General features: G+C 42.5%; 1 protein-coding gene across 2 annotated transcripts in view; it reads left to right on the forward strand.

Moving 5' to 3' along the window:
• rspo1 (R-spondin 1) overlaps window positions 1–22,355 on the forward strand; it is a 208,598-nt gene that overhangs the window by 113,764 nt on the left and 72,479 nt on the right. For both annotated transcript variants that reach the window (XM_068011188.1, XM_068011189.1), the window contains exons 4-5: window positions 18,857–19,006; window positions 20,442–20,630. In XM_068011188.1, coding sequence (XP_067867289.1) covers window positions 18,857–19,006; window positions 20,442–20,630 — 339 coding nt within the window. The remainder of the gene's footprint in view (window positions 1–18,856; window positions 19,007–20,441; window positions 20,631–22,355) is intronic.

The following is a 22,355-nucleotide window of genomic DNA, read 5'->3' on the forward strand; positions in this document are numbered from 1 at the left end:
AGAAGCATAGCCTTAAAATTAGAGCTAGGCTGTTCAGGGGTTATGTCAGAAAGCACTTCTTGACACAAAGGGTAGTGGTAGTCTGGAACTTTTTCCCCACACCCCCTCAAAAAAAGCTATGATCTAATTAAATGGTATAACAGGCTCAATGGGCTGAATGGCCTACTCCTGTTCCTATCTTCCTAGTAGGGGAACCACCAAGGACTTGAAGGCAGTACTGAGAACAAAGGTGCATGGTGTCAGAGGAAAGCATTATGAGGAAGCGGACATTACAGAGGTATATAATATGTTTTTAATGGGAGAGAGAAAGCAAACCAGGAACAGTAGCTTCAGATACACTAGGGCAAAAAGACAAGCGGATACATATTTAACTACATGGAAAGTAAATTTCAAACAATTGCCAGGAAGCTTTTTTTTTTACTCAGTGGGTGTTGAACAGTTGGAATTGATTGTCAGGATTAGTGTTGAGATTACGACACAACATTCCTAAATGTTTCCTAAGTGAGTCCAGTAAAAGGTTGGTCTTCTAGAAGGATGAGATCAAATGGGCTGGAACAGCCTTCTTCATCCAAAGCTAACATATGATATAATTGACAGCCACTGCCACCACAAAAAAGTAAAAGTCACATATAAAATTGCAACAGGAGATGCGTTATGAATGACAACAAATACCAGTAAGCTTTAAGGCTTACGGTCACATCTTAAGGGAAGGGGTGGAGTCATAAGATGGAGTTAACTGAATGCTTCAACAGCACTACCAAACTCCAAAGTGTGAAAATCAGGAGACTGGTATTTTTCTGCAATTTCCATCTATTATCATTTCCTTAGTCTTTCTTGTGTTTGAGAGAAGTGTGCCAGGTGCTCGGGGAGGGAAGGGTACAAAAATTGCAGGGATGGTAAATCAAATTAAATGTAAGTGGCACCCTTTAATGCTTTCCTAATTTTCTCTGCCTTCAAATTTCATTCCTTAGCAGTTATCTGTTACTATTGGGAAAACAACTGTTAAAATTCGATAACTAATGCAGTCCCCATCGCTTAAGGTGTGATTTGCCTTCTGCACCCCACAGCCAGTTTAATGTGGTGGCATTAATAGTTGTATGGCTGCTGAGTAGAATTTGTAGTCTTCCGGCTTTAGAGAAAGGGCAAGTTTGGTTTGTAGATTATTGCTTGCCATCTGAAGCATTCACTGCAATGCAGGGTTCATTTGAAACAAGGTTTCATGTGGGTTTCAGCCCGATTTAACATCTGAAATTGGAGAATATTACTTCTGGTTCAAACTGAACTCTGTTAAACTTCAGAAAGCTTGGCATGGAAGGACAATGCTAGATCCTATCTTTACTCAGTTTCACATTTATTGTGCAGAATAAAAGAATTACAAACATTTAGCTCCTCACTCAAACCCTCCACCAGTCTCCGTAAGTGTCTGCTTATAAGTGCTCAAGTCAAACCTCAATGAACACCTTTTTCACCTGCAAATAATCAAACAATTCATACACAATTAACAGATTAACAAACTCCTGTCAGACATGCTGCTCTGTTTATATGCTGGATTTGAAAATGACAAGTGACTCAACATGTGATATGACCAGAGAGTTCTCAGATTATTTATTACAGCTGATGAACTGTAGACACAAATTCACTGGAAAGGTAAAAGAGTTTACTCATTGCTTTGGTCAGACCTTAAAGGGGAAAATCTCCTGCACAGCCATGCAGATTTTGCTGAAAGATTCTCATCCAAAAATATAAAATATTAAAATGAAGTCTTCCTCATTAAGGTTCTCGTAATATAATCACCTCGCCTCAATGAGGTGTTATTTACTTCGCTTTGTTCTTGCATTCAATGAAACCTCAATGAGGTGCAAACTGGTGAGTAAACACAGCTCTTTCTGGGCAAAATGAATGGAACACTTAAGACACCATATCAACAACTTTAAAATTGATGTTAATGCAAACAGTTAATGGCTTTTGCTTTTTGGGCGATATAAGCGACTGTCCATTTTAAACATGGACATTTTAAATAGTGCGGACAGTATAATTGGAATTTATAGCATTTTATTTGCCATCTTTTTGAAAGGAAAAACAACTTAATAACAGATGGATAGGCACAAATACATTTTTATAATGCCGTAACAGGTCAGAATACCTAAAATACATTGAGCTGTGGATTTCATGCATATAGTAACTGTTGTAACTAAGTGCATAATTTGACTGGTGTTTTTGGGCCCTTTATTAGCCATTTTCCCCATGTGTCTTAATAGAGAAAAGTATAGTTTTTAACTTAAAAACTTTTATTTCTATATACAAATAAAATCCATTGGTAAAAATTGATTCAATAGTATCCATATGATTCTAATTCCTGTTATTACTGAAATATGGGGTTGGATTTTAATTGTGGTGGCAACTGTCGAACTAATTTCTCACCCACCCGCCTGCAGCAGAATAAAACCGGCTGAGTGGCTCCAGGGCGTTTAATTAAGTTGGGTGATTTTAACAGTCCACTCACCTAATTTCCACTGGTTAAAGCTGTCTCCATAGTTTTAAAACAAACTGTATTTTTGTAAATAAGCATTTCATTGCAACATAAACTTTTACAATAGAAAGGAAAATTGTCTCAATAAAGGCTATCGTAGTTGCCATGTCACAGAAATACAGAAATTCCAAATTATGAGAGCTTGACACAATTGGGAAGGTCTAATATATTTCAGCTAAAATTGTGACTTGCAATAAAAATTAAATAAATTGGCAGTCATGCATCAATTTAACCAATCAATTTGATCGTTCAGTCAGCTCCCTGATTAGATTACTACTTCAAAACCGCTTCCAGGTAATAATTATTCTGTTTTATAAATGTTATTAAAATTATGTAATGTTCAGCCTAAGGCCCTGATATTTACTGAGACAGGATTCCCACCTGGTCACCAGCCTGATTGACAGGCTGTCTGTCTACCTATCATTAGGAAAGGCAGCAGGTAGTTTGAGTGACACTGGGTCGAGAGATGGGGATGGTGCAGGGAGCAGAAACATCTGGCTAAATTTGGCCGTGCCAGTGGGGCTCCTGGCACTGGGCCGAAAAGACAAGGCGAACACAGCATCGGTCTTTGGGAGCATCTCGCCAACACAATTCAGTGGCGCTCAGGCAATTAAGTGCCCGGCACTGGGATCCCTGTCCCTTTAAAGATGGGGATCCCACCTCCAAGAGCTACCGGCCAATCAGAGGGCCGGCAGCTCAGTGGTATTGGCAGTGCCACTGGGAGTGGTGGCCACTGTCCGTACTACAAGAGGCTTGGGAGCAGGCCCAGCGGTGGAGCCCTGGATGACAAGTAAATGAGCCAGGGTTGCTGGGGCCAGTCTGGCAGACCCCGGTGATTAGGAGAGTGGGGGAAGGTGTTACTGGAAGGGTGACCTTTGCTGCCAGGGGCTTTTCGTGGGCCATAGATTTCCCACAGAGCATCCCTCCCAGCAGTGGAAACAGGCCATTAAGCGGCTACTGATTGGCCACTTAAGGGCCTCCATTGGCCTCTGGGCCTTTCCCCCCCACTGACTTAATTGCAGTGCGACGGGAAGGCGATGGGCCCTCCGCCCTCCTCCTCCACTTCTGTCGCAATTCTATGGGACCCCTCCCCAACCTCCTAGTCTATCTCTGGGGGAGGCCATTAAATTCAACCCATCGTGGAGTTGGGGGAGTGGAGACATTGTGCAGTTGGGGGGAATGAAGATATTGTGGATTTGGGGGGGGTGCAGATGTCGTGACGGGGTGAGGGGGTTAGGGGTGTTTGGTGATCGCAGGAGGAGATTGGGATGTTGATGATAGCAGGATTGTTGGGGGAGATCACGGAGTTTGGGGTGGTCAGACAGATCAAACAGTTGAGGGTTAACAAGGTTAGTTTGTTGGCCTGGAGGAAAGACTCATGCTCCAGCCTGTCCCACAAGCAGAGCTGCAAGGCACTCACCTTATGGATCCAGCCCTTCTCGCCTCCTTTTACCCCCCAGTCTGCCCAAGGCCAGGGAAGTCCGGCCAACAGCAGTCAAAAATAGATACCTTGTTAACATCGAAACTCCAAGCCTCCTTAAAAGCTTTCATTGACCGACCCACCTCCTGAGAGCAGTCCGTCAACCACTCCGTCCACCCAACCCATCTCCATTAAAAGTGAAGTGAGTGGGTTCAAGGGTTGGGTTTGGATTTTAAATTTTTAACATTTTAACTTCCCACCCAACCCAAAGCCAGATGTTTTTGCTGGTTAAAATTACGGCCTAATTCTTCAGGTCAATTTGATTAAAAGAGTGTGTCATGGTGCACTAATGAGATAATATATTTGGATTGTACTTTATTTTATATTTGGTTGCAGATGCACATTGGTGCTCCAAATTTAAGGATAGGGATATGTATGCTTTCAGTATAACCTGACTAGTGCAATAAAAGCAAAATACTGCAGATGCTGGAAATTTGAAATAAAAACAGAAAGTGCTGGAAATACTCAGCAGGTCTGGCAGCATCTGTGGAGAAAGAAGCAGAGTTAACGTTTAAGGTCTGTGACCTTTCATCAGATATGGCAAAGGTTAGAAAAGAATTAGGTTTTAAGCAAGTGAATGTGGTGGCGGGGGGTGGGGGGTGGGTTTGTGGCGGGGCTGATGGTGGGGAAGAGACCAAAAGAGGAGGTGTGTGATTGGTGTCATGGGACAAAGGCAAGAGTGTGTTAATGCTTGTGGGGAAAGACAAAGCATTAGTGCAGAGAGAGTGTTAATGGCAGAGTAATGAGCAGCTTTGTCCAAAAGCACAAACATGAAAAACACGCACATGGTTAAAAAATAAAATAATAGAAAAATATATTAAAAAAGGCTAGTCACGCTCTGAAGTTGTTGAACTCAATGTTGCGTCCACAAGGCCTGACTAGTCAGACTGAATGATGCACACTGTGTAACGTCAATCGTACCAGCAAAACAACTGTAACTGTCTCCCAGTAATGGAATGTTAATTTTAGATACGTACTTCTGATGTCTGGTAACCTGGAACACATACAAAACAGAAGTTACTGTCAGTGGCAAGCATAACAAATTATCACCTCATATAATATTACTGTAAACTCTTAAATCTTGAAAGGACATCAAGGTAGCTTTAAGCAAACAGAACATATCATTTCAAAAAGTTACATGTTAGTTTTGTACATTGGAGAGTATGTAGACAAGCCTTAGCTGGAATTAATTAGCAAGGACTATTATCCTTTTGGTTATTAGAGTGGCAGAAGACCTTGAGAAATTGTACTTGGAATTGTACCAAAGGGTGCATATCTTGGCATCATCGAATACACATCCCGCAACTCAGATTCAGCAAGTGATTGTTCCCTTCTGCAGGTAAAGCTCAGGGTTAACATTCTAACACTGGAAGATAGTTTCACAAACAATGGGAGCCACATGTGAAGCTTCACTGCTACTATTTCCTGAGGTTGACTTGGGCTGATGGTGCAGAAAATTACCGAGAATTTACAGCACAAAAACAGGCCATTCAGCTTATCTGGTCTATACTGGTGCCTGTGCTCTATATAAGCCTCCTCTCACTCTACTTTATCTAGCCCAGCAAGATGGGGTCTAGCAGCAGTCAGTGTCCCTTGCACAAATATGACACATGACTGACAGTAGATAGAAAACCAGGAATTAATATAATGCTGTTTTGGAAATAGATCATGTTGTTGAAGGGGACAACTTGGCCACTCATCTGTAAGAGAATGTAGCAAGTATATTATCGCAAGGAGTGGGCCATCCATAAGAGTGAAGAAGTCTTACTACAATTATATAAGGCCTTGGCGAATCCACACCTGAAATACAGTGTACAGCTTTGGTCTCCTTACCTAAGGAAGGATATACTTGCCTTGGAGGGAGTGCAACAAAAGTTCACTAGACTGATTTCTGGGGTGAGGGTACTGTCCTTTCAGGAGAGATTGAGTAGACCAGGCCGATATTCCCTCGAATTTAGAAAAATGAGAAGTAATTTCATTAAACCAGATAACATTTTTAAGGGGTCTAATAGGGTACATGGAAACATGTTTCCTTTGGCTGGAAGTCTCGAACTGGGGGGGTCACAGCCTCAGAATAAGGGGCTGATCGTTTAGGACTAGGATGAGGAGAAATTTCTTCATTCAAAGGATTGTGGATCTTTGGAATTCTCTGCACCAGAGGGCTGTAGATGCTCAGTCAATGAGTATATTCAAGACAGAAATTGATTAATTTTTGGATACTAGGGGAATTAAGGGATCCGAGGATAGTGTGGGAAGGTGGAGTTCAGATTAAAGATCAGTCACTATAGTATTGAATGGCGGAGCAGGCTCGAAGGGCCAAATTATCTACTCCTGCTTCTACTTCTTATGTTATTATGTTCTTATATCCCCATCCAGTCCACTAACCTGCATTCCTGACCAGTGTGGGTTGTTACAAACATAGGAACAGGAATAGGCCATTGAGTCACTTGAGCCTATTTCACCATTCAGTTAGATCATGGCTGATCTGTATCTTTACTCCATCTACCTGCCTTGGTTTCATAATCCTTGTCTAACAAAAATCTATCAGTCCCACTTTTGAAATTCTCCATTGACCCAGCATCAGCAGCTTTTTAGGGGAGAGAGTTCCAGGATACTACTACCCTTTGTGTGAAGAAATGCTTGATGAGATCACCCTTGAAGAGCTTAGCTCTAATTTTAAGCTTTTACCTCCTTGTTCTGGACTCTCCCAACCAGAGGAATTAGTTTCTCTCTATTTACCCTATCAATTCCTTTAATCATCTTAAACACTTCAAATAGATCACACCTTAATCCTGGATACTCAAAGAAATACAAACCCATGCGACCTGTCCTCATAATTTAACCCTTTTAACTTGAGTATCATTATGGGGAATCTGCCCTGCACCACCTCCAAGGCCAGTATATCCTTCCTGAGGTGCAGTGCCCAGAACTGAATGCAGTACTCCAAAAGTGGTCTATCCAGAGTATTTTTTATTTGCTCTTTGGATGTGAGTACCGCTGGCAAGGCCAGCATTTATTGCCCATACCTAATTGTCCTTGAGAAGGTGAGAAGGTGGTGGTGAGCCACCTTCTTGAACTGCTGTAGTCCATGTGGTGCAAGTACACCCACAGTGCTATTAGGAAGGGTGTTCCAGGATTTTGACACAGCACCAGTGAAGGAACGCGATATAGTTCCGACTGTGGTGTGTGACTTGAAGGGGCACTTGCAGGTGATGATATTCCTATGCATCTGCTGCCCTTGTCCTTCTAGGTGGTAGAGGTCTTGGATTTGGAAGGTGTTGTCGAAGGAGCCTTGGCGAGTTGCTGTAGTGCATCTTATAGCCGGTACACACTGCTGCCACAGTGCGCTGGTGGTGAAGGGAGTGAATGTTGAAGGTGGTAAATAGAGTGCCGATCAAGTGGGTTGCTTTGTCTTGGATGGTTTTGAGCTTCTTGAGTGTTGTTGGAGCAGTACTCATCCAGGCAAGTGGAGAGTATTCCACAACACTCCTGACTTGTGCCTTGTAGATGGTGGACAGGCTTTGGGGAGTCAGGACATAAGTTACTCGCCACAGAATTCCCAGCCTCTGACCTCTTGTAGTCACATTATTTACATGGCTGGTCCAGTTAAATTTCTGGTCAATTGTAACTTCCAGGATGTTGATGGTGGGGGATTCAGTGGTGGTAATGTCATTGAATGGCATGGGGAGATAGTTAGATTCTCTTTTGTTGAAGATGGTCATTGCCTGGCACTTTCATGGCGTGAATGTTCCTTGCCACTTATCAGCCCAAGCAAAACTGTAGTATAGATGCTCCCCCTTTGAATACCAGATCCCTTGAGATGAAAGCTAACATTCGCTTAGCCTTTTTAATTTTATTTTTGTATCTGTTCGCTAGTTTTCATAATTTCTGAAATGGACCCCTAAAACTCTCTGCTCCTCCACAGCTCCTAGCTTCTCACCATTTATGAAATACTCTGATCTATCTTTCATAGATCCAAAGTGGATGACCGCCCACTTCTCCACGTTGTACTCCATCTGTTGCAGTTTTGCCCACTCACTTTTTCTTTGGAGGAAGCAGCCATCATAATGATTTTTTGTCAGGGGGATGGAAATTTCAGTGTTTTCTGTTCTCTCCCTAAGGTGTTTCTGTGCTTTTATCATTCACCTGCTTGGTGTGATATCTGTGATGGAGAGGCAGTCTGCCAAGGAGTGCAGAGAATGACTGATAAAGCTCAAGAACCATGCAATAATTTTTACTACACATATCTTTTTACTCTCTGTTTTCTGTCAATCCTGTGCCTGCTTTCCTGCTCACCTGTAGGCCTCAACTCTTTGCTAGGATTCAGTTGGCAATAGCCACAGGGCCATTCGTGCCATGAGCTTTGACAACGAGTGTCAGCTGTTCAAAAATGAAGAGCTCTATCGTTGTCTGACAACCATATTTGCACTCTTTCCAGTCAAGGCCACTGAATCATATTCAAAAGGAAGTAACTTGAGTGATTTTCCAGCACCCTCCTAAACACCCCCCTGCCCCCCATCCCCACTCCCTCCGGCCTCACTTAGTGGCATAGATGGTGTTTGTAGCACTCTTGCTATTGAGATCAGCTTGCTCAACACAACCTAGAAACTGAACCCTGCACAATGTGTTAATTCATTGAACTTCCAGAAACAGTTACATGAACATTAATTAATCTACACAAATATTTCACCTCTCAACTAGGAAAACCAAAAGTTGACTGGAGGCAGCTGCAAGTTAAATTTTAAAATTGAAATAGAGAGATTAGCTCCCTGGGCATGTATGTAACAGCTATCAACATCAGGGGAATGGAAGGAAGGGTGAAACAGGATGTTGACTCATTTATACATATTGATAATTTCCTCACTAAAAACATACTATTGTTTTAAATCAAGCTGAATGATTGTCACATTTAATGAGTGGCACTTGGCAGGTCTGAGAATTTCTTGAACCAGAAAAGCACACTTTGTGCATAAGGAGTGTTCCTATTGACAGGTTATGTTGTAATTGCCCTATTGGCCAGGATTTTATGGTGGGCAGATGGGATCGGCCTCCGTTCCGTATTTTATGGGTCACCAGGCTTTAATTGTTCCGAGTGGGACTTCCACCTGCTTGAGGGAGGAAGTCCCGCCTCATTGAGCTGCCAGCCAATCAGCGGGCCAGCAGCTCTTAGTCTCAGCAGCGCCACCGGGAGCGATGGCCACTACTGGGACTGCAGCCCACCCTACACAGAAGATGCCTGTGAGCCAGGAAGGCAGGTAAGTTTTGGCTGCCTCGCCAGGGGTAATTGATCAGGTGCCGGCGAGGCAAGGGTGGTCGTTTGGGGGTAAGGGGGGCGTATTGGGTCTTGGGGGTGGTTGGGGTAGTGGGGGCGGCCCTCCATCGGCTTTTCCCGGCTCCAGGATGCCCACTGAACATGCATAAAATCCGCACGGAGGTGGGTGAAGGCCCTTAAGTGGCCGTTAAGTGGCCACGTAAGGGCTTTGATTGGCCTGGGGTGGGCGGCCCATTTTTCGCACCCCTCCCCTGCCCTACGTAAAGGGGGGGCAGAGGTGGGAGCGGGTCGGGGAGGGCCTCCTGGAGCTTCCCGTTCCATTTTATGCCACCCTCCACCCCCCCGGCTCGTGGCGTCAAATTCTGGCCATTATTTACCGTCATGCAAGTTATTTAATTTCTTGAATACTCTCAACCAAAATTTCTAAAGAGATAAGAATGTGAAATTTTCCTTGATAATTTGAGACAAGTTCAGGATTTCAATCTAACTTTTCAATCTACATTTCTCCATCCTGACCAGTTGTACTTCTCAGATCTCCTCACATACCATTTTAATGGTCCCAGCAGTACTGGCAGTCTTTCGAGCCTTTAATCATCCCTATCTATAATTACTGTTGTAAGCTTCAATTATCTTTCTAGTCAGATATTTGTCCAGCTACTTATTAAAGGCATTTTATCAACATAGCACTCACAACTTTTATTGGCATCTATTTCACATATTTTTGGGAAATACGAATCTCCCATCTCGTTTGAGCTTTGCTGAATTTCACTCATGCCTGTACTGTGATCACAGTTTATGTTCAACTACCTGCTTATCCCTGCCCTCCAGCATTTATAGACTTTGAGCATGTTCTCCTTCAATATTCTTATTTGCATTTGCTCTGCCTATATTCTCCTTTCACAGTCTTTCTACTACTTTTCTGCCTGATGTACAGTGCCTATGGTGAGTGTTCAACCTCGTCTGACTTGGCTCAATGTTAGCACTTTAACCTCTGATTCAGAAGGTTATGGATTCAAGCCCCTTGTTAAAAGTGGCCATATTGTAGGTAATTTTTTTTTATTATGTGATCTAATTAGCTTCCTGCCCCAACAAACATGCACACTAGAAAAGCAATCAGCTTATGGACACTGTCAACCTGAGGACTTCATACTTGGAAAATGATTTCAACTCTGTCAGCTTGGCCTTATAAAATGCTGTTTGAATTTTGGAATTTGATTGTTGTTTTGCTCAGAACAATCTTCATATCCAATGTATTTTTGTAGTTAAGGTATTTAAAATTATGAATAATATTCTGAATGTGGGTTCACCGCGAGTTATTTAGGATTAGAGTGACTCATGACAAAATAGAAAATACTGGAAGTCCACAGCAGGTCCATCAGTATCTGTGAGGAGAAGGCAGATTAGTGTTCCAAATGTGGACGCTTTGGCAGACCAGACTTTATCTATAATCTTAGCCTATTTTTCTCTTTAAACATGCTGATGGACCTGTTGTGTATTTTCAGCTGTTTATTTTTATTTGTTTTAATGACTTGTAATTTATCAACCCTTTACATTATAGATTAAATTGATAGAATGCCTTCAGTCAATGGTTAGTACTACCAATGCTGAGTATTCATTCTTTTTTAACTTGTAATTTAATAGTTTTTCTACATACAGTTGGAGCTCTATTTAAAGCCATTGGTGAATTAATGTATGAAGCTAACACTCAACAGATACTGGGCAAACAATAACTCACAGCTCATTATTTGTATTCTAAAGAGATAATAAACACTGATTCCAGTGGTGTGATACATGGCAATGTTACAAGAAACATGAACTATTCATGACCAGGAGAAAGCTTCTCCACTTGTAGCTTGCTGCAGCGTTCGCTCTGCTTATATTCTCCTTTCACAGTCTTTCTACTACTTTTCTGCCTGAAGTACAGTGCCTGTGTTGAGTGTTAAAAAGTCTCGCTTGTCTTGGCTCAATGGTAGCACTTTAACCTCTGATTCAAGCCCTCTGCTAAAAGTGGCTATATTGTAGGCAGTTAGTTATTATATCATCCAATTAGCTTCCTGCCCCAACACACATGCACACTAGAGAAGCAATCAGCTTACAAACATTACCAACCTGAGGTCTTTATATTTGGAGGTCCTGCCTGGCTCCATTGGGACCCTGGATGGAGAGTGTTTCACAGCACAGTGATGTTAAATGAATACTTGAGCCACAGATGTTGTGCCTGCCTGTCCATTCTGCTGTCAGAAGAAAAAAAACCTTTTATATTTGTATACAGTGACCGAGGTTGAGCCCCTGTTCCATCAGCTGAGTGGATTGCTTTTTGACTTTTCGTTACAGTTGAGCACATGATCCAGCTGGTGGATCACATCTTGGACCTGATGAAATCTGCTATGTGCGGGTCCATGATGGATAAGATGATCAGAAAGGTGACCGTGTAGTATGACTCGCTTGAAGTCTTCCACTGTTGGTGGGATTAGTAGGGCATTGATTGTTCCTTTAACTCTGATTATTATATTGTCATTTAAGCTTACTAATGCACATTTTTAATGAGGACAAGCCATCAGCTTTTTTTCTTTATTTATAATGCTGCCTTTCCAGTGCTTGAAGATGTTCTAGTGGGTTCCCAATCGAAATCTGCCTGAAAAACAAGGCACTATCAAACAGCAAGGGATAACATAAAGGCTGCACAGTATTTTAAAAATTTCATATCGTGGCCAGTATAACTGGAGCTGATCTTGATGACTTCAGGAAAATCCCACTATAACTGAAGTGATTTTAGTTACTGAATTCCAATTTCTCTATAACTGGAGGTGATTTTGGTTTGTGAATGACATTGGCTTCATAAGGAAGCTGTAGAACAAAGAACAAAGAAAATTACAGCACAGGAAAAGGCCCTTCGGCCCTCCAAGCCTGCGCCGATCCAGATCCTCTATTTATCTGTAGTATTGGCTTGTCTGTGTATGATATTTTATGAAGGTGATGTTGGCCAATGAAAGGCAACCTGTTGGTTTGGATGTATGCTCCTTCAAAAACAATGTGAGTAAAAACACCAGAACTGCAGTGATACAGAAACTCATGGGAATGTAAAAAAAAAGAATGTTGGTAATTAATCAAACATATTTTAATAAAAGGCTTGTGATGTTCCTGGCATGTTTCAAGATGTTTGACCATTTTCCCATGGAAGAAATCTTGGTATATTTTATATTGCAGTGCTGTGTTTAAGCTAAATTCTGATCTCAAGAGGGATTAGATTCATGGGACAATCTTCTGCAGGAGCCAATGGAACAAAAAAGGAATTGGTACATTAATGTACTTTCCCAAAAGCTAACAGGCCAATTATTGAAATTGTTATCCTTAACAATCTGAAACAATGAGTGTTTTGTCATTGCATTTCAAACATTTCTAGTAAGGCATTAACAGTTGCGATGTTGGTAAGAATTGAATACATGCGTGCACAGAAGAGGTCAAGCCCTCATTTCTTTATGCATACTGGCAACAAAAATGTTCTTGGTCAGTTGTGAGGTCATCTGACCAGGCTTAGGCCAGAAATGAAGATTGAACTGGTCAGACCTTAGCCAGACACAAAGGAAATAGAAAGAGAAATGAGCATTTTGCCCTCTAACCAGACAGCATGGTATGCTTTATTGTATTAAATATTAAAGGAAACAATGTAGAAGACATGAAAAGCCTGAAATTATGGGGGTAGTCTTACCAGGCCCCTTGAAGGTGGGTTTGGAGGTGGGTGCGGGGGGAGGTGGCGAGCAAAATTAGAGAAAAAATGTTTTGGGCCAGTTTGCCGATGTGTTCCCGCCTCCAGTCACTTTTCTCAGGGCTGGGCTGAGTCTGATGTTGGTGACTTGCCCTACAGCGCCAGGAAGCCAGTTGAGGTGGATAATTAGGCAATTAACCGGAATCTTCCACAGACATTGCAATTTTCCCAGCATTGCATGGGCACCATGCAGTGTCAGCATCTAGACAACTCCAAGGAGGTGGCTGCAGCACAGGAGGTTGGAGCGGTGTGAGAGTTCAATATTTTCTGATCTTTAACAGCAAAAAATGGCAAGGCTGAGGTCTTCCGCTGGCAGAGACTTGCGATTGCCTGAGGAGCGTCTGGAGACTAATGTCTCCGACAGCTGGGGGTGATGCAGTGGCAGCCACTCCCATCATACTGATCGTACCTCCTTTGCTTGAGCAGCAGCTGGTGTCATTGCAGCACATCGTGAGGTTGAGAGCTTCATGGATAGCACATTTATGGATATGGTAACCCCACAGCTTAAGTATGCAAGGAGAGAGGGAATGGGTGACCACCAGGTAGTCGAGAAGAAACAGGCAGGTAGTATAGGAGTCCCCTGAGTGCATCTCACTCTCCAACCGGTATTCAGTTCTTAATGCTGATAAAAGTGATGGTCCACCTGGGGAGTACAGCCACAGCCAAGTCCATAGCAACATGGTTGGATGAGCTGTACAGTGGGGGGGGGGGGGGCATGAAGAAGACTGGAGGAACAATAGTGATAAGAGATTCAATAGGGGAACAGACAGGCATTTCTGCAGCCACAGACATAAATCCAGGATGGTGTGTTGCCTCCCTGATGCCAGGATCACGGATCACTGGCTGCAGAGCACTCTGATTGGGGAGAGTGAACAGCGAGGAGTTGTGGTCCACATCGGTACCAATGACATAGGTAGAAAGAGGGATGTGGTCCTGCAGTCAGCATTTATGAGCTAGGTAGGAAATTAGCAAGCAGGACCTCAAAAGTAGTAATCTCCAGATTATTCCCAGTACCACATGCCAAGTGAGTATAGAAATAGGAGGATAAAGCAGATGAATGCGTGGCTGGAACGATGGTGCATGAGGGAGGGCTTTAGATTCCAGGGACATTGGGACCAGGTCTGGGGCAGATGGGACCTGTACAGGCCTGACTGTTGGCACCTAAACAAAGTTGTGTGGGATGATTTGCTAGTGCTATTGGGGAGGGTTTAAACTAACTTGGCAGGATTGTGGGAACCAAGAGATAATACCAGAGAGGAATACCAAGGCGCACAGAGTACTGAGACACACAAATAGCGGTAGAGTAGGAAATAATAAGTTATAAAGTGGGTTCAGAGAAAGAAAGTAATAACGTCTAAATTAGGTGCATGTCTGTGAATGTGCAGAATGTGCTAAATATGATTGGTGAATTGCAGGCACAGGTTTGCCACATGGAGATATGATGTTGTAGCTGTAACGGAGACCTGCTCAAAGAAGGACAGGACTGGGTATTAAATATTACTGGAGACAAGGTGTTCAGGAAAGATAGGAAAGGAAGGAAAGGAAGAGGGATTGATTAAGGAGAACATTTCAGTGCTGGAGAGAGAGGATGTCCCAGAAGGGTCAAGGACATAATCTATTTGGCTAGAGCTGAGGAACAAAAAAGGTGCAATTACATTGCTCAGTGTACTCTATAGGCCACCAACTAGTGGGAAAGAAACACATTTGCAAGGAAATTGCAGAGAGTTGCATGAATTAGAGTAGTTATAATTGGGGACTTTAATTATCCGAACATAGATTGGGATAGTAGTAGTGTAAAGGGCAGAGAGGGGCAAGAGTTCCTAGAGTGTGTTCAGGGGAATTTTCTACAGCAGTATGTTTCCAATCCAATGAAAAAGGAGGCACTGCTATACCTGGTTCTTGGGAATGAGGTAGACCAATTGGATCAAGTGTCAGTAGAAGAGCATTTAGGGTACAGTGATCATTGTATCATAAGGTTTAGGTTGGTATGGAAAAGAACAAAGGACAATTGAGATTAAGAATAATTATCTGGGGGAAAGCAAACTTCAATGGGGTCAGAATGGATCTGACCCAGATAAATTGGAATCAAAGGTTGGCAGGCAAAACAGTAACTGAACAGTGGGCTGCCTTTAAAGAAGTGATAGTTTGGGCACAGTCGAGGTATATACCCATGAAGAGGAAAGGTCGGGCAAACAAATCCAGAGCTCCCTGGATGACGAAAGAGATAGCGATTAAGACGAAGAAGAAAAAGTGTGCTTGTGACAGATGTCAGGTGGATAATATAACCGTGAACCAGGCTGAATATGGAATGTTCAGAGGGGAATTGAAAAAGCAAATAAGAGAAGCAAAGAGAGAGTATGAGATTAAACTGGCAGCTAACATTAAAGGGAATCCAAAAGTCTTCTATAGACATATAAATAGTAAAAGAAGGAATGGGGCCGATTCAGGGCCAAAAAGGGGATTTACACATGGCGGCAGAGGGATTAAATAAATACTTTGCATCTGTTTTTACCAAGGAGGAAGATACTGCACAGGTCATGGTGAAAGAGGAGGTAATTCAGACACTTGAAGCCTTTAAAATTGATAAGGAGGAGGTATTGGATAGGATGTCTATGCTTAAAAATTGATAAGGTACCAGGGCAGATGAGATGCATCCAAGGATACTGAGGGAAGTGAGAGTGGAAATTACGGAGGCACTCGCCATAATGTTCCAATATTCCTTAGACTCAGGTGTTTTGCCAGAGGACTGGAGAATTGCAAATGTAACACCCTTGTTCAAAACAGGGTGTAAAGATAAGCCCAGCAACTATAGGTCAGTCAGTTTAACTTCGGTCGTGGGGAAGCTTCTAGAAACAATAATTCAGGACAAAATTAATCATCACTTGGACACATGCGGGTTAATTAAGGAAAGCCAGCACAGATTTGTTCAGGGAAAATAGGGTTTAACTAACTTTTTTGAGTTTTTTGATGAGGTGACAGAGAGGGTAGATGAGGGCAATGCTGTTGATGTGGTATACATAGACTTCCAAAAGACAATTGATAAAGTGCCACATAATAAGCTTATCAGCAAAGTTAGAGACCATGGAATAAAAAAGACTGTAGCAACATGGATAACATATTGAGTGACAGGAAACAGAGAGTAGTGGTTAATGTTTTATGGACTGGAGGAAGGTTTATAGTGGAGGTCCCCAGGGGTCGGTGTTAGGACCCCTGCTTTTCCTGATATATATTAAAGACCTAGACCTTGATGTACAAGGCACAATTTCAAAATTTTCTGACAATACAAAATTTGGAAGTACTGTGAACTGTGAGGAGGATAGTGTAGAACTTCAAAGTGTCATCGACAAGTTGGTGGAATGGGCAGACAAGTGGCAGGTGAAATTTAATGCAGAGAAGTATGAAGTGATTCATTTTGGTAGAAAAACACAGAGAGATAAAATAAAGGGTATAATTCTAAAGGGGGTGAAGAAGCAGAGGGACCTGGGTGAATATGTGCATATATCATTGAAGATGGCAGAACAAGTTGAGAGAGTGGTTAATAAAGCAGACAGCATCCTAGGCTTTATCAGTAGGTGCATAGGCTGGAATTTTACTCCCCCCACCCCCCCCGCCCCTCCCCCCCTGCAGGAGCAGGCTGGTGGTGGGGGGATGGGAGGGTTAGTAAAATTGTACGGGAGGCAGGGGACGCCATTCGTGTGCCTTCCCACCCCCGCTGCAATTTTACGATGGGTGGCAATGGTGGGAAACATCCCACCCACTCCAGGCCAATAAAGGCCCTTAAGTGGCGAATTAACTGCCACTTAAGGGCCTCCTCCCGCCGCCACTGGTATTTTGCCAGCGGTGGGCAGGTGGCTCAGTAAAACCTGCTGGCCTCCTTGTGGGCGGGGGGAGGTGCCCTCCTGATTGGGCACCCTGTGCCCAATGGAGGCCCCCCCCATGGCCTAACCAGCCCCTCTGCACAACATTCCCTCTGCAACCCCCCCTCCCGCCCCTCCACCGACTTCCCGAGCCTCATCGGGGCCCACCGATTTTCCCCTGCGAGGCCCAAAAGTCTTACCTCTTTTCCGGGCCGGTGTCCACGATCTTGCTGTGGCTGGGTGCAGTCTCAGCTATGGCCGGTCCCTGTGGTGCAGCTGTGACTGAGAGCTGCCAGCCCGCTGATTGGGAGCCAGCAGCTCCATGAGGCGGGACTTCCTGCCTCAGACGGGTGGAAGTCCCACATGAGGCCAATTAAAGTCCTGGTGTGGCTCCCCAGGCCCAGCAGAGGCGGGCTTGCCCCCAACTTTTTGGCCAGTGGGCGGGGCGTCCCGCCCAACATAAAATTCCAGCCAGAGAGTACAAAAGCAAGGAAGTTATGTTAAACTTATAGAAAATACTAGTTTGACATGAACTTGAATATTGCATCCAACTTTGGGCATTAAACTTTAGGAATGACGTGAAGGTGTTAGAGAGGTTGCAGAAAAGATTCACAAGTATGGTTCCAGAGATGAGGAACATCAGTTAGATAGAGTGGAGAAGTTGGGACTGTTTTCCTTGGAGAAGAGAAGTTTGAGAGGAGATTTGATTGAGGTATTCAAAATCATGAGGGGTCTGGAGAGAGTAGATAGAGAGAAACTGCTCCTGTTGCTGGAAGGATTGAGAACGAGAGGGCATAGATTTAAGGTAATTGGCAAAAGAAGCAATGGCAGCATGAGGTAAGATTTTTCACACAGCTACTGGTAATGATCAGGAATGCACTGTCTGAGAGTGTGATGGAGGAAGGTTCAATCGAGGCATTCAAGAGGGATTTGGATTATTATCTGAAAAGGAAGAATGTGCAGGCCAAGGGGAGAAGTTGGGGGAGTGGCATTAGGTGAATTTCTCCTTCAGAGAGCCAGCACAGACACGACAAGCTGAATGTCCTCCTCCTTTGCTGCAATCATTCTATGGTTCTAATTGGATGGTGATCCTGGTGGCGGATTCTTAATTGGTCGCCTTCTGAAGTGTTGAACCAGAATGCGCGCTGCTGCTGAAAATGGGGTCAAGATCTGCAAATGGTCCAAATGGCCAAAAGGTGTCTAAGTTTGGAAAATTCTGCTCACTGTTTCTGCTGAAGCCCATGTATGCTGTAAAAAAGTCAGCTTCTTAATTTTACATTGACTGTGTTTCACTAGACTATTCACCAGTTCAGCATTTTAGAAGACGTAGAGCAGCATGTGTGAAGACACAAGTGGAGGATTACGAAATCTAGTACATAAATGAGGGTCTCATTGTTAAATTGTCGGTTCACACTATCCCCTGCCTAGATATCGACAGTAAAAACAAACGTGTAATAGTGCGGGAGGCAGATATGCATACAAGAGAGACCAATGACACTAATCCAAGGGAATAATCAAGATAGTCCCAAAATTTGTAACAGACCTTTTACCTTCAGCCATATATCCTACATAGGCTGCAGTGAACAAACAGTACACTGGCAAGGGCTAAGACTAGCTCAACAAATTTCACAAACTAAGAAATTTTCTATGCTTGACCCATTCCCCTATGCCGTCTTCCGGTTTAGAAATTAAGAACAGGTTCTTCTTTTGCAGCTCTTGTCTTTAGGAGGAGTTACAAATGAAAGAAGCTGTCAAATGGTAAAATGAGACAGGCTTTTTCATGCAACTTGTTTATCTTGTGTCAAAGAATTAAGATTGTGTCTGAGATTACAGCCACAGAATATCAAGTCAGTGTGCTGTTTGTTTGGACTGCATTATATCTTTCTAATGCTTGAAAAATGTGAAGTTGTTCCACTTTCAATTAAAGACTTTCTTGCCATTGTCCTTCCAGAATGCAAAATTGAGAACTGTGAGGCCTGCTTCAGCAGAAACTTTTGTACTAAGTGTAAAGAAGGACTGTACCTGCATCGAGGGAAATGTTATGACAGCTGTCCAGAGGGGTTTGCAGCCACAAATGGCACCATGGAGTGTAGTCATGCTGGTGAGTACAAACCAGTTTGACTCTGTTTAATGAAGTTTTCTTTTAAAGTTTCCACAGAGATCTTGAGACAAGAAGTCAGGAGTGGGACCAGGTTCAGAATGCACCCCAGAAAAAAGTTTTTTTGGCCAGTTTTATCCCACCATTTTGGAGGGAAAGCACAGAACACAAAATTATCATGATATTAATAGTTCTCACTTCGGTTGGTCCCAGGATATATACATATAGTGTACACTTATAGTAACCCCAGGAGGTGGAGGAACAGTGCTCACTTAGAGTGGCCCCAAGAGCTAGAGGGAGAAGAGGTTTCCTCTCTGCTAGTTGGTGTAAACCTGTTTATAAAGAACAGTTTTAAGATTTTGCTACACCAGATGCACAAAGGGAACGTTCGCCAAGGAATGTTGGTGTGGGAAATGGAAATATCAGAATAGGGATTGCTCTGCACAAATTGGGTTAAGGCCGAATGTTGGAGTAGTCTGCGGGGAGTCATACCTCACCTAGGAACGTATGGTCCCGAGATTGGAAGTTAAAAATGTTCCAATACTCATCAGTGACTTCTCTCAATTTAATGAGCAAAAGCTAGCCCTGCATTTAAATAGGTTAAATAACAGTTACAGTATAAAAATAGCAGATGAAACCTTAAACCTAAACAATCCCTTCCCCCAAATAAACCACAGAATCCCACAATTATTGTCAACTAATCATTTGCTTTGACATAGGCAAGTGAAATAAATCTATTGCTTACAATGCCATTCATTGTAATGTTATTCACATTTCTTGGGAAGATGTCCATCTCTCTGACTTGCTGACCTTTGGCCTGTGCAGCTGGGTTCTGACTCCATGATCAGCAAGAATTTAGCTGGTGTTAAGTTGAGTTCAGTTTCCTAATGATGGTAGCTAGGCCTGCTGTTCCACCTTGCTGAGTTAGAATTTAGTCATTTATGATTGTGTTTCTGAGCTAGGTCCTCACCAGTATTTACTTCTCACAATTTCCAACCCTGCCCATTTGTTCTGCACTGTTAGAACTGCTGGACACCAAGAACACTCACTGAGGAAACCTGCTGAGCCACTGTTCATCTACAACTTAGTTTTCACTCTAGCTTAGACTGACAGAATGAAAGTTTCCTCTCTCCCTTTGAGCAGACTCAATTTGGTTCCCAATGAGCATGACTCCACAGCAAAAAAGTGCGTATAAATTTAAATCATTACTAAATCATTGAATGAAGCAAATTGTTTTTAATCAAAGAATCAGCATCATGTAAATTAATGTGGTATCATTGTAGATGAATTAAACATGGATTAATCTTGATGTTGTCAGACATTCTCTTTAATGGAGCAGTTTGTATGTTTTTTATAAGTATTAATTTTACACTTAAATCCTTCTTCAGAATAATTTTCCATATATGGACAGTAACATTCACTTCTTAATTTCTCGCAGCACAATGTGAGTTGGGTGAGTGGAGCCTCTGGGGCCCGTGTACCAAGCGAGGGAAGTCATGTGGTTTCAAAAGGGGCACTGAAACAAGGACCAGGCAATTGCTCCAAGGTCCTTCATCAGAAGACATGACATGCCCCCCAACCAGAGAAAGTAGAAGTTGCACAGTGCAGAGAAAGCCTTGCTCAAATGGTAGGTGGAAAAAGTCAACAAATTATTTCAAATGGGTTTAACAATTATCCTGACCCATCATTGCACCACAGCCATATATATTGCAGAATTGATTCGGGAGTAGTTTTCCACAGAGCTGGTCCACAGGAGTCTCATGGACATCTGTGGAAAGCCCAAAAATAATCATAGTTGGACATAGCAGTACAATGGCCTGATCTGATGCTGTAATTGGTCACACCAGCCAGACGACATGTCTCCTGAACTGTTAGTGGACACCAAGGCTTATATTCAGACTTCAGCCATGATTTCAAAGCCAAATAAGGCTCATGCTGTAGAATTGTGGGAGTAATTTTAATCAAACTTGCCTGGTGGGGAATTGAAGGATTTTACACCCCACCCAATTTTATTCTTCATTGACTCTTATTGGTGTTCCGCTTGTGGATTGAAGTAATCTATATAGTTCTACATTATGGTAAATGTTACCAAAGGGCATGCACATTTTCTAATTAAAGCAAACTATCCAAGTTTTATCCTTTTAGTAACAGTAGTGATTCAGTGCCATGGCCAAAATAATTAAAAATAATAATAAAAATGATGCCATCATTTTTGTGGATGTGGAGACCAATATACACAAAATCATCAGTGACATAGTATGCCACTGGTAGTATCACCCATTATCTAATTAAATATTGGGACACACTCAAGGGACTGAATATCTTTGTCCTTTGCTATGTTTCAAACTGGTGTATTTCTAGGAATATCTAGGCTGTCCTGAGGTTGGCAAATGTAGAGACAGCTTCATAACATGTCTAACCTATTTTGGATCTGATGTAAAAAAAAAGGATACATTTAAGCCTTCTACAGATAATATCTACTATATTGCGAACTGTACCCACCAACTCAACTTCCTCAGGTAAGGTTTTGCAAAATTCCTCTGTCCTGTTACGACTCCTTTTCCCCAGACCTAAATTGAATAAAATTTTAAATTAACAATTTTTTAGGAGTAATATCTAAGGTGACATCATGAGTAGCAATGAATGGATATCAGAGGGAATAATCATCAACAACAACAGCAACTATTTATACAGCATCTTAGATATAAAGAGCACCCACAATGCTTCACAGTGCTCTGGAATTCCTTCCCTTCGTGTCACCACCTCCCTCTTTCTTAAGACCTCCCACTTTGAGCAAACGTTTGGTCACTCTTCATAATATTTCCTTCTTTGCCTTGGCATTTGTTTTTTGATTACACCTCCATGAAGCACTTTGGGGTGTTTTTTTATGTTAAATGTGCTCCATCTGTAAGTTCTTATGTTTAAGATTGTTTAGAGATATTCTTTAATTATTAATTGTGCTTGAAACAAAAGTGGATCAGCATTTATAAGGCAAAAAAATCGTGCCCTCTCTCTGAACTAAACTGGTTTCAAAAATTTCACAATCCCTTAGGATGGGAGAAATCTTTTCCCCACATTGTGTAACGGGTGGTACTATGGAAGCTGCTTCCCTGCTACTGCTCATGCCATCACCACAACATATTTTAGCTCCACGTTAATCACAATCCAACATTTTATAAGGATTTATGTGATTGTTCAAGATCTGTAAACTTACAAGAGGAAGGGCAGTTGGCCTATCTTAGTTTTTCTATCCAAAACAAACTTACAATGTACGATCACAGCAGCCAGCTGTTTCTTGAGTGATGCCAGTTTTTTTTTTACTTCTACTTTTTGTTAAGTTCATTCCATGTGT

This window comes from Heterodontus francisci, chromosome 31 (genome assembly GCF_036365525.1).
Source record: "Heterodontus francisci isolate sHetFra1 chromosome 31, sHetFra1.hap1, whole genome shotgun sequence".
Taxonomy (NCBI): domain Eukaryota; kingdom Metazoa; phylum Chordata; class Chondrichthyes; order Heterodontiformes; family Heterodontidae; genus Heterodontus; species Heterodontus francisci.